The following is a 14,602-nucleotide window of genomic DNA, read 5'->3' on the forward strand; positions in this document are numbered from 1 at the left end:
TACTGGTATTACAGCCACGAGGAAAGTCATATGTCTCTGCATGTGCTCTGTTGTCAGACTTCGTTGACAGGGCTGCTCTGTGCTTTCATTAATCCACTTTTTAAGCTTTTTCAATGTTGTTATTTCTTCACATCAGAGTCCAGTACAGTCATAGTCTGTTTTCACTGTTTCCGTTTTGTATAAATGTGAATTTTGTGTGAAAAGATCGATGAGCGATAAAATTGATGTTGCTCATTGTTTTATATTCTTTTAGGCTGTATTTATTTTGTTTATCCGAGTGTCCTTTGTTAACGGTGGGGTTTCTAGGTCCAGTAAATCATTACGACTTTGGGTTACCTGCAGAGAACGACCTAAAAACAGACAGAGGCTCCTTTGGCCACCACTCAAAGCCACAGACCTACAACAGACCCTCACATTTACTTTGCTTGCTTCAGTCTGTGATATTTGAACTGAACTGAAGTTGAATCCTGATGAATGCATTTCTCCACTACTGATGTACATTATGTCATAAATCAGTGTTGCAATGATTGGCAAAAATGTTATTTTGCATAATTTTCAGTTCATCCTCAATAGGATTCAGCAGGAAAAGAAAAAGTCTTGGGGTGATTTTCAATCCAAAATCAATCCTAAAATGTTAAAGATTTATTTTCATGAAAAGCAGAATTACTGTTTTTGTTTTTTATTGTTATTTTCCTGTTGCCGTTAGCTTCTTTGTCCTAAGTGGTTCACGCTAACTGATTCTGACCTCTGTCCGTGTCCTGTTGTGTAAACGTTATGCCCACTTGATGGCTCCCTATTGACTATTGACTCTGTCTTGTTCTCTTAGCTTCTTTCTCCACATATAGCTATCTGAACTGTCCAGGCCTGAGGAAACCACAGGCCATTTGATAATTGATGCCGAGGCAGGCAGTTTCTTTCATTATGTCTTCAAGTCCCCTATTAAAGCTTCACTTGGCCCTTTAGACCCATCATCCGGAGAGCAGGGGAGCTATCAACGTGTCTTTGCAGGGATCAGAGGGAGACAGAGCATCCTGGAATAAAATCTGCTGACTGAGGAGTGCACCTACCACAGGAAATGTCACTCCACTCCACAGCCCATTAAAGAGGCAACAGAGAGTGTTACTGAGTACAAGGATTGTTTTCACACTGTGCTGTATCTGACTTCAGTGGAGGAGCCATGCTTCAGCCTTGTTTCATTTATTTTATTCACTAGAAACATTAGGGGACAGGATGTTTCATATCAGTTTTGAAGTGTGCCTGTTTTCCCCCCTTGATGTGTGCTGGCAGGAGGACGGCTTGGAATCGAGAAACCCCTTAAAATACCTGTAAAAATCTATAGCCCTTGAAATGTTCAAAGGTCTCTGTCCAGCCCTGAATCCTCTGAATCAATCAGGCGTTTTCATCTATTCATGCTGGAATCTCTCTCAGGTTTCATCTTATCTTTTCCTTTTTTTCTTTTGTCCCCTCAGGTGTCCCGGGGAGCGCATTTCTAAATGAAAAGGTCTGTGTTGACTCACATTGAAGACGGACACATGAAAATCAAATCTATTTTTAGTAAATCAAAGATGTTCTGTCAGGCCCCACAACATGGATCATTTACAGCCTGCGAGCACTTTGATTGATCCGTGAAACATCTTCAGCCACTCGATTGAGATTTATTCTTCGCTTTGTAATTACAATAAAGGCCTCCCGTGGGCTGCTATTGGATGACACGTAAATTATTGACAGGTAATTTGGTGCTCATAAACCAGGAGCAGTCAAGTAGTGACCTCTCTTTTTGTGCCGTTTAGTTCTCTAGAGAACAAATGAGTGTGAGAGGGTCAAGAGCTACAGGAAGACCAACCAGTTCAATCTAATTAAACCTCAGTGAGCATGCCTCAGTGAGCATGCCTCAGCTTGCTGCTCTGTTTACCAGAGGGCTTATTAATTTGCACTACTGATTTGTGCAGTGTTTTTTTTTTTTTTTTAATGTTTGCTTTGTGTCTTGTGGGAAACAATGCAGTCCAGTTAATCAGCTGCCAGATTTTACTCTCAATAATGAAGATGACTTTGCAGAGGCGCAGCGCTCCTCTGTGCTTCTGACTGCATAAAAAAAGTCACACAACCTGCAAAACAGCCCCCTCCCCACGTCAAAGATGAGCGACACAAACTACTGGGTCGTGGACTATGAGCTCTCCTCTCCTTCTCCGCCTGGGTTCCCCAGGGGCCCGACAGTGCTGCAGCCCATGGTGGGTCACCCCGAGCAGGGAACGGCCCTGTGTTTCGTCGGCCTCCTTGTGCTGCTGCTGCTCTTTCTCGTGGTTCGCTGTGTCCGTATCCTGTTGGATCCGTACAGCAGCATGCCGGCGTCATCGTGGACGGACCATAAGGAGGGGCTGGACAGAGGACAGTTCGATTATGCGCTGGTGTGAAGACGAGAGGTGACTGTGGACGGTGGTCTATGGCGATTCCAAAGGTGTGACCAGAGACTTTTGATTGGTGACTTTCACCCCATGCCCTGCTAAAAGTTTCATGTCCTGAAAATGAAAGACACTTGAACATTTTAGAGCATAATTGTCGTAAAGGGAAGTGCACTGCAAGATAACAACAGGAAAGTGTTAAACTGTACAGGAAGGACATGCAGCATAGCAGAGAGAAAAAACAGATGCACCAGAAGCCCCTGTCCATTTTGCAGTAATTAATGTAATAGTGGTGGTCTCATGGTGTGTATGACGCGTCCAATAACAAACACTACAGGAAGAGTCGCTGCATTACGTTGTGACTCAAGTTCATCATGTCATTTTCTAACTCTATAATATTTTTACAAATCCCAGGACTCCCAGGATTAGGGAACAGAGCTGCTGGTAGAGACGTCCTGATTGAATAAAAAATAATAATAAATCAAATGAGTTTATGGCAGAGATGGAAGTCACTTACACATAACTGACTCTCTCAAGGTTTAGAGACGAGACTGGAAACTGTAGACACGGAGATAAGATTAAAATGTTTTATTGTTGAGTTTTCTTTTCTTTCTTTGGTTTTGGAAGTGCAGCTAAACCAAAAAACTAAGATGAAAGATGTCACAGTGTATCTGACACTGAAAACTTGTTACAAATTGATTTTTTTATTAGAAGTCACGCTGGGTGTTGTGGGGGATTTGCCCCACCTCTCAGATGATCCTCAGGTAAAATTGTTGGAATTAATCAAAGCTTCTATAATCTGAGGCATTTGCAATTCCTCCTGATAATTTGTCGTTTATCTCTCATTTGTAACATTTCTGTGCCCTGAATTCTGATCTCATTCTATTATAAAAGCTGAACTTGTAGTGCATAACAGTTAATAAAGCCTATCTTGTGGGGGTTTTGCTCGTTCATGTCAGCCTCCCTTTAAGAGGCTTAGGAGGCTCAGCGTCGAGGGTCAGAGCGCAGACTGAATATGTGTCATATAAAATTATGATTATGAAATGCATGTGCATCAATTTCCTCCCTTTAATCCTTTTTGCCTTTAGTCCCCATCTAGTGCACCAGCCAAATCTGCTCAATAGTGCCTGAGGGAGAAAATCTAATATCAGTTTCATACTAATGATGTTTCTGCTCCTTTTTCCACTTGTTTTCTAATATTGTTCCTGCCCTTATTATATAGCAAAGGCTTTTAAAGTTGTGATCTGAAAGCTTCTTCATAAACAAAGTTTAGTACTGAGATTTTGCTGGTTTATTTGTTTCTTTAGCAACAATGACTGTTTAATAAATTACAAATTGTGTTACATGGGCCCACTTCCTGGATGTAGACAATTGCTTGTGAAAAAATATATATATATATATTTTCCTAGTGATTCTTTTCAAGTGGCATTCAGATTTTTTTTTTAACAAAATAAAATTTTTGCCTCATCCTGCGCCTATAAAATGTTATTCATGCACTTACCTACAGAACATGTACACACAACAAACAAATACAAACGCATAGCCTGATAGCCTGGCTGCCACAAACGCATACACTGTACATAAACTTTTACTTGAGCAAAGGCGGTTCTCACTGCTGCGCTAAAATCAATGTTAGCTAGATTTAGAGCGAATGAAATCAATCGAATAATCAATCGGGAGCCCGTAAACAGACACAGCCAGTTAATTCACGAGGGTCGGCCCTCTCAGAGTCACATCACCCCCCCCCCCCCCCCCCCCCCCCCCCCCCCCCACGCAGAGGAAATATATCCCCATGTACAGTGATTTAAACCCTCATCACAGTTCTCTGCTTGTTTTGGAGCAGAGACAGGGAGCATACATGAGAGCACATTGTGCTATCAGCGGGGGGATCATCTTCCACAATAAGACTGTTTTGAGTGTTTACTGTAATTCACTTTAGATTGACATAAGTCTCTTGTGTCAAAGAGAGTTGTATTTCTTCCCATTAGTTACAAATAATACCGATTCAGGTGTACAGTTCTGAAATGAATGGGCTGGATGCAATTTCGTGAGGGTTTCTCTCCCAGAATTAAACTGTTCAGCTTTCAGATTTCCAAACAGCCTGAGTTTGAGAAGGATCTCCCTCTTAGGAACGTACTCATGTGGTTTGCTGTGACCTCTTCTGGATATTTTGAGAACAACAATAAGTGCTTCTTTACCATGGGGATGCATGTATCTGTCATTCAATCCACCTCTAAGAAGAAAAAATAATAATAAAAGGCACTAAATGTGTGAGTTTGAGAGACGTTATGACTGACTGGTGAGTGAACAATGGGACAGTCTATGGCTGCTTTCCTTTATCTTTGCATAAGCATTCAGTTCCTCATTCAAAAGGCCGAATTACTGCATGAAAAGTCAGTTTTGCAAAGCAGAGTATAAACTAAAATAGAAATGTCAACACACATTTTGAACTCTGCAGCTGCAGATATGCAGAGTCCAGAATAAAATCTTTCAATAACCACTGCAATACGGCCATTAAACGGTGTACAGAGAATTATGGTGGCCAGAGGCTGAATCTTAGGATGACAATGACCTCCTCAATCTTCCTCTAATACAGTCATGAGATTTACTGCGTCTCATTAAATATGGTGACATCCATATTCCATGGAGTGATGACCTCTTAACCTTTCATGTAGTAGTTTCTATATGGTGCATAGATTAGTTAATAATGCTAGCATGCTCATGCACTGAACTAAGAACATGGTACACATTGTACTTCCTTAAATACCAGCATGTTAACGTTGTCACTGTGAGCATGTTCGCAGGGCTTAGTTGCTAAATCTGGAGTGTGAACATAGACATATAAGTATTTATGAAGCACATGACTACTACGAAGGCCATAGGCACCTTAACTGTAATGTTTCCACTGTCAGAAAGAAACGTTTCAGTGCGGAGACAAGGGTCATGTGTGGTGACCAACACAGCACAAAGAGTGCAGTCAAAGCAGCCCCCCAGTGTTCATTAGGGTCCAGCTGATGGTTGGACCTCATTAGTCCAGCATTTACCAGGACATATTTTGCTCCAGTGCGCTCTGACAATTTACTTCCTTGACAAGACAACAAAGGCATTCAGTTCCCTCCAACCCCCATCCCACTGTAAGCACACAGGCACAAGCGCACAGAGATATTCAAATGAAGCCCAGACCACAGGAAAAAAAAACAACAACAACAACAAAAAAAAACCTGTCAGTGTCCCAGCTGACACAAATAACCATAATTTTCATATGTGTCGCCTCATCTCTCTTTTCAGCCTGTTTGTGTATGTAAAACTATCTTCTTGAATATGAACTAACTTTCTGTTTAGTGTAAACCATAGACAAGCACAGAAACACACTAACATGCACTAACATGCACACACACACGCACACACACACACACACACACACACACACACACACACACACACACACACACACGTGGGTGTTTCTATCACTTCAGGCTATGTTACATTGATTTACATGCATTTCCTCATTCGATATTTTACACCTAAACCGAACTTAACGCAACATGTGGGTGTAAATATTCACAATATCAGCATCTGATTTGTGTCCTCAAAATGGACCCAACAATGCAACTTCTGTAGAACTTCTGACAGAATCATGTCAGCACCACACACACTCAGAGGCGAAGCAACGCCCACACCCAGACACATGCAAATAATACTGGTCGGCAAAATGTACACAAACACCCTCTCCCTTTACCTTCTGCCAGTACACACAAAGGTCCTTTAAGTTGCATACACACGAGTGACTAATACGCCTGTGCTCGAGACATAACACAGCTGTTGTCCCAACTGATCTGCACAACGAGAACAACAACAAAAAAAGATTATCTCATCTGCATAACAGTACAGCCATCACCTGCTTATCTTGGGAGATAAGCAGCCTGAGTGTTGTTGGCAGAGTTGGGTGATGGTGTGGGGAGGACTGCAGTGTGTGCGCGGTTGTGTGGGGTTTGTGGAGGAGTGAGGGCCTCCAAGGCGGTTGTGCGCCATCACAGTTTGTCTCACAGCATCACGCTGTTTGTTCAGGATAAAGTTACGTTGACCACCGGGCCGTGCATGCACTCAGAGAGTTTACCTTTAAACTCTGAAGGGTTGTGAAGTGTGCTGGATTGTTGCTCCTCAGCAGCTTTTAGAGAGTAGTAACACATGAGTACAACCTGCCATGAAGCGCATGGACACACAATAAAACGCTTGTTTGTTTCTTTTTCCTGACAAAGACATGTCCAGTATTTTATATTTACAACTTTAACAGTATAAGGAAATGTAACAAGATATAACATGATCAATAAATAATTAACTATCTATAACATGAAAATGTGCAGTAAGGTTGGATTGTTGCTGTTTGTTTAGGATAAATATAAAATTTGCATCTTGCTGCTTAACGTTAAGCATTACACTGGTTTCAAACCTACAAACCAATAAAACGTCAAAGTAAACAAACAAAAACAAACAAAAAAATCCCACTTCACAGTCTGCGGGTGCCTCTCTGAGCTGCGGGGGTTCTCTGAGCAGGAGACGCCCCTGGTGTTTTTTAAGCTTCACAACCACTGAACCGCATCCTCCAGAGAGAGTGAGGATACCCAAAGTTTTTCAGAATAAAAGTACACCTGCTCAGAATCAGCTTCAAGTATGTTAAGACACCTAGGGACTGGACATGCTTTGTTCATACACTACCAGTCAGTCAGTTCAATGAGAACTTTTGACTGTATACAGTACATACAACGGATTATACCACATATAAACCAATACACTGTAATTTTAGTTTTTTATTGATGGCAAATTCTTGACTAAGGAAATATATTTGACAACATGCTAATTATAGAAAACAGTATTTTGAGAATAGTTTTGAAACTATACTCACACACATCACTTCTCATCACATACTGTACGTAAATAATAAGAGGCAGTAAGAGATCCTATGAAACAAACTACACATGTAGCTACTCACATGTGTGTGTGGTGTCTATATGAGCACTGAGGGTTGTCAGTCAAAGTTTTGTTCGATGACCGCGTCAGCTGACTCAAATATTTACCTCAAATATTTTTTTTTTTTTTTTTAAAAAACGTCGCCATTACTTTGAAGGCTGTCCCTCTGTTTCCCGTCAGTCTGCCTAACTTGACGCTTGTGCCGTGATGACCGAGCGGAGCGTTTCTTCTTCTGTTTCTGGTGTCGTCGTCAGGATACAGCGGCTCAGGGGCGCATCCTCGGCCACACAGGGCTGACACCAAATCTGAGGCTAAATCTCAGATCGTAGCTGGAGTCGATTTTATTCGACTGATTGGTCGATCGACCCGTTCGTCGTTTCTGCTGCAGGTATGTTTTTACCCCTGTGTCTTCCACCACAGGATATTATTGCAGGATACTGTACTTCCAGCTGCACTACACTTTGTTTAGAAGTCTGCTTTTGGTAAACAAGATGTGCAATATTTATTAATCATTCTACAGACTTTATAGCACTTTATGCTTTGTATACGGGTACTTATTAGCATATAAAGGCTCCCCTCTTGATTTTTTTTTCTTTGTGAACTACATGGCTGTTTAATGTGTCTTTTACAGTTTTATGAATTAAATATTTAAGGGGTAAGAAATATGATCTGGTCTCTGTCACTCCCCCAACAATTCTTATTACTGAGATTCTTGAGCTCAACCTATAAAAGTTCACAAGGTTAAACGTGTTATTTCCATAATTTAATGTTTAAAAGCACAAAAGGATATTCTTTTCAAAAGCAGGCAGAATGAACACTCGCTTATAGCCAGCAACGACCCATGCTAGATGTTTGTGATATACCGTGTCTCCTGACGCCATACCTGCTTACAGAAACACACACACACACACATACACACACATACACAGGCCTCAGAGGTCTCATTGTACTTGTTGTTTACCAACCCTGGTACCACAACGCCTCAGACTGAATCCTACTTGTTAGTAACCTTCGTTTTAAACATAATCTCCACCTCTTCTTCCTCTTCTTCTTCTTCTTCTTCTTCTTCTTCTTCTTCAATGATTGTCCGCCTATAGAAAAATGGATCTGCTGCCGGACCTATGGAGGCAGGACTACTGGCTTCCTCCAGGTGTGACCTGGACAGACATGGAGCAGCTGGCGGACTCTGACCGACCACGACCCCAGGACCTGCTCATAGCTCTGCCGCTCGCTCTGGGCTTTGTCGCCCTGCGCTTCTTGTTTGAGAGGTAGGGCACAAGTTAGCCCATTGTTAGACATTGTTCTGTAAGATATGGGTGAGTGAGCGTTTGGGGCGGCGCAGGGTCATTTTCTTTTCTGCAGTGGAGCGTGCAATTAAACACATCATCCTACCTGAACCTTAACACAATAACTACAGCCTGGTTTAATAAACGAACCATCATTGGAAAAAAAAAAAGGGCATTATATATGTGACCTGATTCCAAAATGACAGGCAGTGTTTCCTGAATATGACCACGTGTCCAGTGTTGTACATGACTTTGTAAGGGGATATGAGCTGTGGGACCGTGAGCAGGTGTTTTCGGAGAGCAGAGCAGAGCACGCATTGTTATTGCCATGAAAAAGAGGCTTTGGGGACTGGAATGAAACGAAAGAAAGACAGAGGGGATTTAATGTTTAAGATCTATAAATGCAGTCCAGTTGTGGTTAGAAGAGTCAGGTGAAATGTGTAGATTTGTTAAAAGTGCGTAACGAGAAACGTCAATCACACCGTGTGTGTTTCTCTTTGGTTACATCGCGTTCTATTAGACGAATCAAACTCATTGTATTATCAGCGCTGCTGTCCTGTGAAAATTATTCATTTTCAAATGCTACGAGCTGACTGTCAACATCTCCGGGCTAGCAGCCATGACTATCTCAAGCTGCCCTTTGTTCTCCCCGTCCCCAGGTTTTTTGCCCCACCCATGGGCAGATGTCTGGGGGTGAAGAATAGATCGCAGGTGACTGCTGCCCCCTCCCCGAAGCTGGAGTCGTTTTACACCCAGAGGAGCCGGCAGCCAACGCAGGTGAGTCTGAAAAGACTGGTCTGGTGTTAATCAGCTGAGTATTTGTCGGCCACAGATGCAAATACTTTGGCAGACTGAGACGGCCTACTATCTCAAATGTCTTTGAGCTGTTAGCACTTCCCCCAAAGAGATGTTTCTCCTCTAGTTCACAAAAACATCTACAAATGATACACTAAAACACTAAAAAAACACAAAAAAAAACACTAGAAAAAAATATTATGGATCAGCCCATTTTTCTTCAAGTAATCTTAAAATGTGTCTTATTTGCTTTTTACCGTCTGTGCACACTGAAAAGGACACTTTGACATTCATAGGTTTTCAAGCTTCTCAATTGTTGATGTAAGGCTTTTACTTCCTCTTGTTTGTCGTTGGTGGGATCGGAGAGGAGGAAGAACGTGGACATTGTCATAGTAACACATCCTTGTTCCTGGAAACTCCAGCCTAGAGGGAAACACACCACCACATGTTCACAAGTCTCCAGCACTTATTTCTCTCCCCCAGCTTTGGGTAAACTAGAAATGCCTCCAGAAAAGATTTTCCTGTCTTTATGTTGTAACGCAGATGCATTAACACAGCTGGGTTATATAAATCATTATTTTACTCTCTTGTAGAAATCTGAGTGGAGCTGTTTGTTTTAAACCTGTTTAAGGAGACATTGAAAATGCCACTGGGGTGTAGTGACATTTTTTGGTTTCAGACAGAGGTTTGTACGTCTGCCATCTGAATCTTATAGTTCTCCTTTTGCTCGTTACCTCTTTTATGTCGGCCCTTTTATTTGTGTCTTCAAACGTGACTTTCTGCTTTAAGCCCTCCTCGTCTCATCCTTTTCTCTCCTGTGCTGATGTCGTTTCAGAGTGAGATTGTTGGCTTGACGCTGCTGTGCGGTAAAACCCAGAGGCAGATCGAGACCTGGTTCAGACTGCGCAGGAACCAAGACAGGCCCTCTCAGACCAAGAAGTTTGGTGAAGCCGCGTAAGTGCCGTCTCTCCACAAGCCATTCAAGTTGCAGATGACTTCCCTCAAGTGCACTTTCTTCACCACTCAGGGCAAAGTCAACAGGCTGCACTGGAAAAAAAAAACTCCTCAGAGCTTAGCTAAACTTTCCAGACTTACCTCTTTTCCAGACTTTTTTTTATAATATATATAAAATGCAGTCATTTTGTCTAGTCAACACTTCTGGTCTCATGTGTTATTTTGCAGTTGGAGGTTCTTTTTCTACCTCACAGCCTTTATGGCTGGATTGTCCTGCTTGATTGATGTGAGTATAAGTCACACAGATTTTACAGAAAACTGCTACTGTCATTAAAAATACCTTTTGTTTGTTATGTACCGTATATCAAAGCGTTGAACTACTTCAGTTCATCTTATCCTTCTCTCTACAGAGACCCTGGTTCTGGGACCACAGGGAATGCTGGAGGCAGTATCCCGTTCAGGTGAAAGAACAACCACAACTATAACAGTCTTTTGCTTCTTTTCTCGAAACTGAACTTTTGTTGAAAACAGACTACATTCACACATATGCAGTCACCACAATGAGCAAAGTCTAATTTCTCTGTAGACATTTTATAGATGAGATGTGAGTTTGAAGGAAAGAGATTCAATTCGTTTTGAAGAGGAACTGTAAATGAATTTCCTCTTTCGCAAATACCCTGACTAACTTTACATTAAAGTTACTCATCACTGGCAAAATATAAATCTAAGGGAGCTGAAACTTGAGGGACATGATCAGGAATGGTGAGGTTAAGAAGAAAGTAATTTAAATATTTTCAGTGTTCAGCTTTACCATTTGAATTCTGATACTTGGCTTGACTTACTTAAAAACCACAGTGAGCCACAATATTTCTCTGTGTCTCTTTTGCTCCGTTAATGTTTAACTCTACATATAAGCCACCTAGGATTTTACTGTGTATTTGCTCAAAAACACTATTTAAGACTGAAACTAACCATTATTTATGATCTCAGATAGGATGGTAGTTGTTTCCTCAGTTTATTATTTTTGGTGCTGACATGATTTTGTGTGCACCTTCTGTCAGGCCCCTTTTAAAATATCCACTAAGTGAAGACAGGACATTTCCTGCGAACAGCTAAGAGACCAACAGACCGTAATGTGGATCAATTATTTTTGTATAAGTGATGTCTTAGCAGAGGATGGTTTCGATTCGTCGTTATGGGCGTTACACTTTGTCTGCAGCACTACAACAGGTCACATACATCATACGACCAAGGCTGCTGCAGCTATATGAGGAACCTCACTACACACAACCATGACAACCTTTTTTTAGGTTAATTTTCTTTCTTGTAACAGTGTCACGAAGCTGACGAAGCCGCAATCTTCAAATGCGTCAGTTGTTTCAAATTACCTCCTTTCCAGACAAGCCTCACTTGACATATTCTTCAATTACCATTTGTATTAGAATTACTTATAAATAATGTTTCCTCCTCAGCCCATGGAGAGAGCTCACTATTGGTACTACATGCTGGAGTTGGGATTTTACGGCTCTCTGCTCCTGCGGATTTCTGTGGACGTGAAGAGGAAGGTGAGGGCATTCCTTCGCTGAACAATGTTACGCAGCAGATTTCCTCGTGACTGCCTTGTAGTGGAACTTTTCTAAGAGACGTGTTGAAGTGAAGGCATTAGGATTCTGCCTGCGTCGCCGTGGTCGTATTTCATGCTTCACTCACCTCACTTCAACCACGCATGGTTAATGAGTGACTAAAAGAGCAGGAATCTGAGCTGCTCTGCTGACATGTGTAGGTTATTTTATTCTACTGGTCAGATATTTTATGTGTCTCATTTGCCAGGATTTTAAAGAACAAGTGATCCACCATTTGGCCACCATCTTCCTGCTCAGTTTCTCCTACTGTGCTAACTACATTCGCATCGGCACCTTGGTCATGCTGCTCCATGACTCCTCCGACATCCTTCTAGAGGTAACGCGTGAACTATTTCTTTCGTACTGCACAAACACGATAAAGGAGGTGGATTTTCACACATGTGCAGGCAAATACCGTCTTACAGCTTTCTTGTAACCTTGCTGGGAAACAGCAGGTGCCACTGTAGCCGTCCATTCAGAGCGAGCTTTATGCCCCGTCCAGTTACTTTTCTACTTGTGTGTAGCCCGACTAAAGACCGAATGTTAACTGTAGTCAGAGGTTCAGACTGTTCTCTGTATTGGCCTGCAGGATCCTGTGACTTTACTCCTGATCTCTAAAATCACAGTGATCAGGAGTAGAGAGCTGACCTTTGTTTACCTGTACAACAGAAATCATTGTTCATGAGCAGAGGGGATTAAAGCACACTTCCAAATTTAAACTGTGTTAGATCTGTGCACTCATTAAGACATAACAATCAGACTCATCTGAGCTGATCTTGTTATTTATTTTCCTGTTGGTTTCACTGTTAAATGATTGTGCAGTCCGCCAAGATGTTCAACTACGGCACCGGCTGGAGAAAAACATGTGACACACTCTTTGTTGTGTTTGCCGTGGTCTTCCTTGTGACTCGGTTGGTGATTTTCCCCAGCAAGTAAGAGACGGTTTTCCTTCTTTGTTTGTGAATAAACTAAATCCTTTATGCGTCTTTTAAGTCTTATAATTTGTAACCTGACTTCAATTGTTTGCTTACTTACAGAATCATTCACACCACCCTGGTACTGTCCATGGAGGTGTTTCAACCTTTTGCCGGCTACTACTTTTTTAATGTCCTGCTCATGGTGCTGCAGGGCCTTCACATCTTCTGGGCAGGCTTAATATTACGTATGGTCTATAAGTTTCTTAAAGGCAAGGTGAGAACTGCCACTTAAATGTACCATTTCATCCCACACACTTTACAATTAGCCACTAATTCACCTGTTCATAGATTCACAACCCTATTGTGCACCGAGCATGTGCTAGTCAGACCTTTAGAGCAGAGCTCTGGGAAAATTAGATCTTGGAGGATTAGATCTTCTTAATTAATTCATTAATTTATCTGCTTTTCCCTTCAGCTGGAAAAAGATGAACGCAGTGATGAAGAGAGTGAAGTTGAAGATCAAGAGGAGGATAAAGAAGGAGAAGAAAATATGGATCAAGGAGGAGATTGTTACTGGGAGAAAAGTAAAGACAGTCTGAACTCCAAACTATCTATGCTGACCAACAGCTGTGTCCTCAATAACCTGACCAACCACAGGTCCTCTGTAGCAGACAGAATGCGTAAAGCTCAGTAAAGGTTTTTTTTGGTAATGTTCATAATGTTCCAGTTTAGCTGTCTCAAAGAGGCATCGTCTTAACCTTGAATATGTATGGTTCAATCTGATGTTGTAGGCTCCTCCCACCGGTTCCTGTATGCTCATCCCGTTGTGTTTCACTTTTAGCTGAGAGTGGAATTAAAGAAGTAAAGGTGTGGTTATTCTAATTGAAGAAAACGTTTAGCAGAGGATGGTTTCGATCCATCGACCTCTGGGTTATGGGCCCAGCACGCTTCCGCTGCGCCACTCTGCTACACAGGGCAATATGTGTACTACCGACGTCTTTAAAAGTCGACATATCAGCAGTTTTTATCTGCACTTTTAATGTGAAACTATAGAATGATTGGGAAAACGTTCAGTTCTTGTCGATTTTCACTGTAGTTTTCACAGTTGTTTTATATGTGGCAAGTCCACAAACCATATGTTTGCTATATACAAACTAAAGTTGCGTGTATACTACTGTTCAACGTAGACAGAAGATCGTTCTTTTAATACTGTAAAACAGAGAAATTGTTACATACGTGCAGCTGACAGTAAAATGTTGGAAATAAATTTCATTTAATCTTTCGTAAAAACTAACTTGTTCGACTCATGTATTTATTGTTCTATGATTACAGTTTGTACAGTAATTACGGTACAGTTAATTATTCGCCACAGACATATAGTCAGATGGGATGATAAAAGTACTGCATGTTTTCATCACCTTTACTCAAGTGGTTTCATTTTGTTTTTAAAATGTGTGCGTTTAGCGTCTTCGTCGCTTGTCATCACTGAGACTCTGTAGTACCATATCGCCCTCTGGTGGCTGCTATCAACCCAACACTTGAGGGCTGCGTGACTACACCGTCAATGTTTTAAAAATCACGCCGTGCAGGTAATACAACAAGGCTTATTTGATTAAATAGTGAGTAAATATCGCAAATAATAAGAAATGTGCTGGTTAAGT

The 14,602-nt window shown here is 41.5% G+C and overlaps 1 protein-coding gene and 1 non-coding gene across 2 annotated transcripts; one reads left to right on the top strand and one right to left on the bottom strand.

The window, feature by feature from the left end:
* The first annotated feature begins 7,565 nt into the window (after nt 1-7,565).
* LOC125010781 (ceramide synthase 2-like) lies at nt 7,566-14,235 on the top strand. Its single transcript, XM_047589596.1, has 11 exons — nt 7,566-7,755; nt 8,465-8,635; nt 9,313-9,430; nt 10,284-10,402; nt 10,631-10,688; nt 10,813-10,863; nt 11,875-11,967; nt 12,233-12,361; nt 12,847-12,956; nt 13,062-13,215; nt 13,417-14,235. The coding sequence occupies exons 2-11, from the start codon at nt 8,469-8,471 to the stop codon at nt 13,633-13,635; spliced, it is 1,218 nt and encodes a 405-aa protein (XP_047445552.1). The 5' UTR covers nt 7,566-7,755; nt 8,465-8,468; the 3' UTR covers nt 13,636-14,235.
* trnam-cau lies at nt 13,838-13,909 on the bottom strand. Its single transcript has one exon. It is a non-coding gene; the product is annotated as a tRNA-Met (tRNA).
* Nucleotides 14,236-14,602: the final 367 nt, after the last annotated feature.

Source organism: Mugil cephalus, chromosome 7, assembly GCF_022458985.1.
Source record: "Mugil cephalus isolate CIBA_MC_2020 chromosome 7, CIBA_Mcephalus_1.1, whole genome shotgun sequence".
NCBI classification, from domain to species: domain Eukaryota; kingdom Metazoa; phylum Chordata; class Actinopteri; order Mugiliformes; family Mugilidae; genus Mugil; species Mugil cephalus.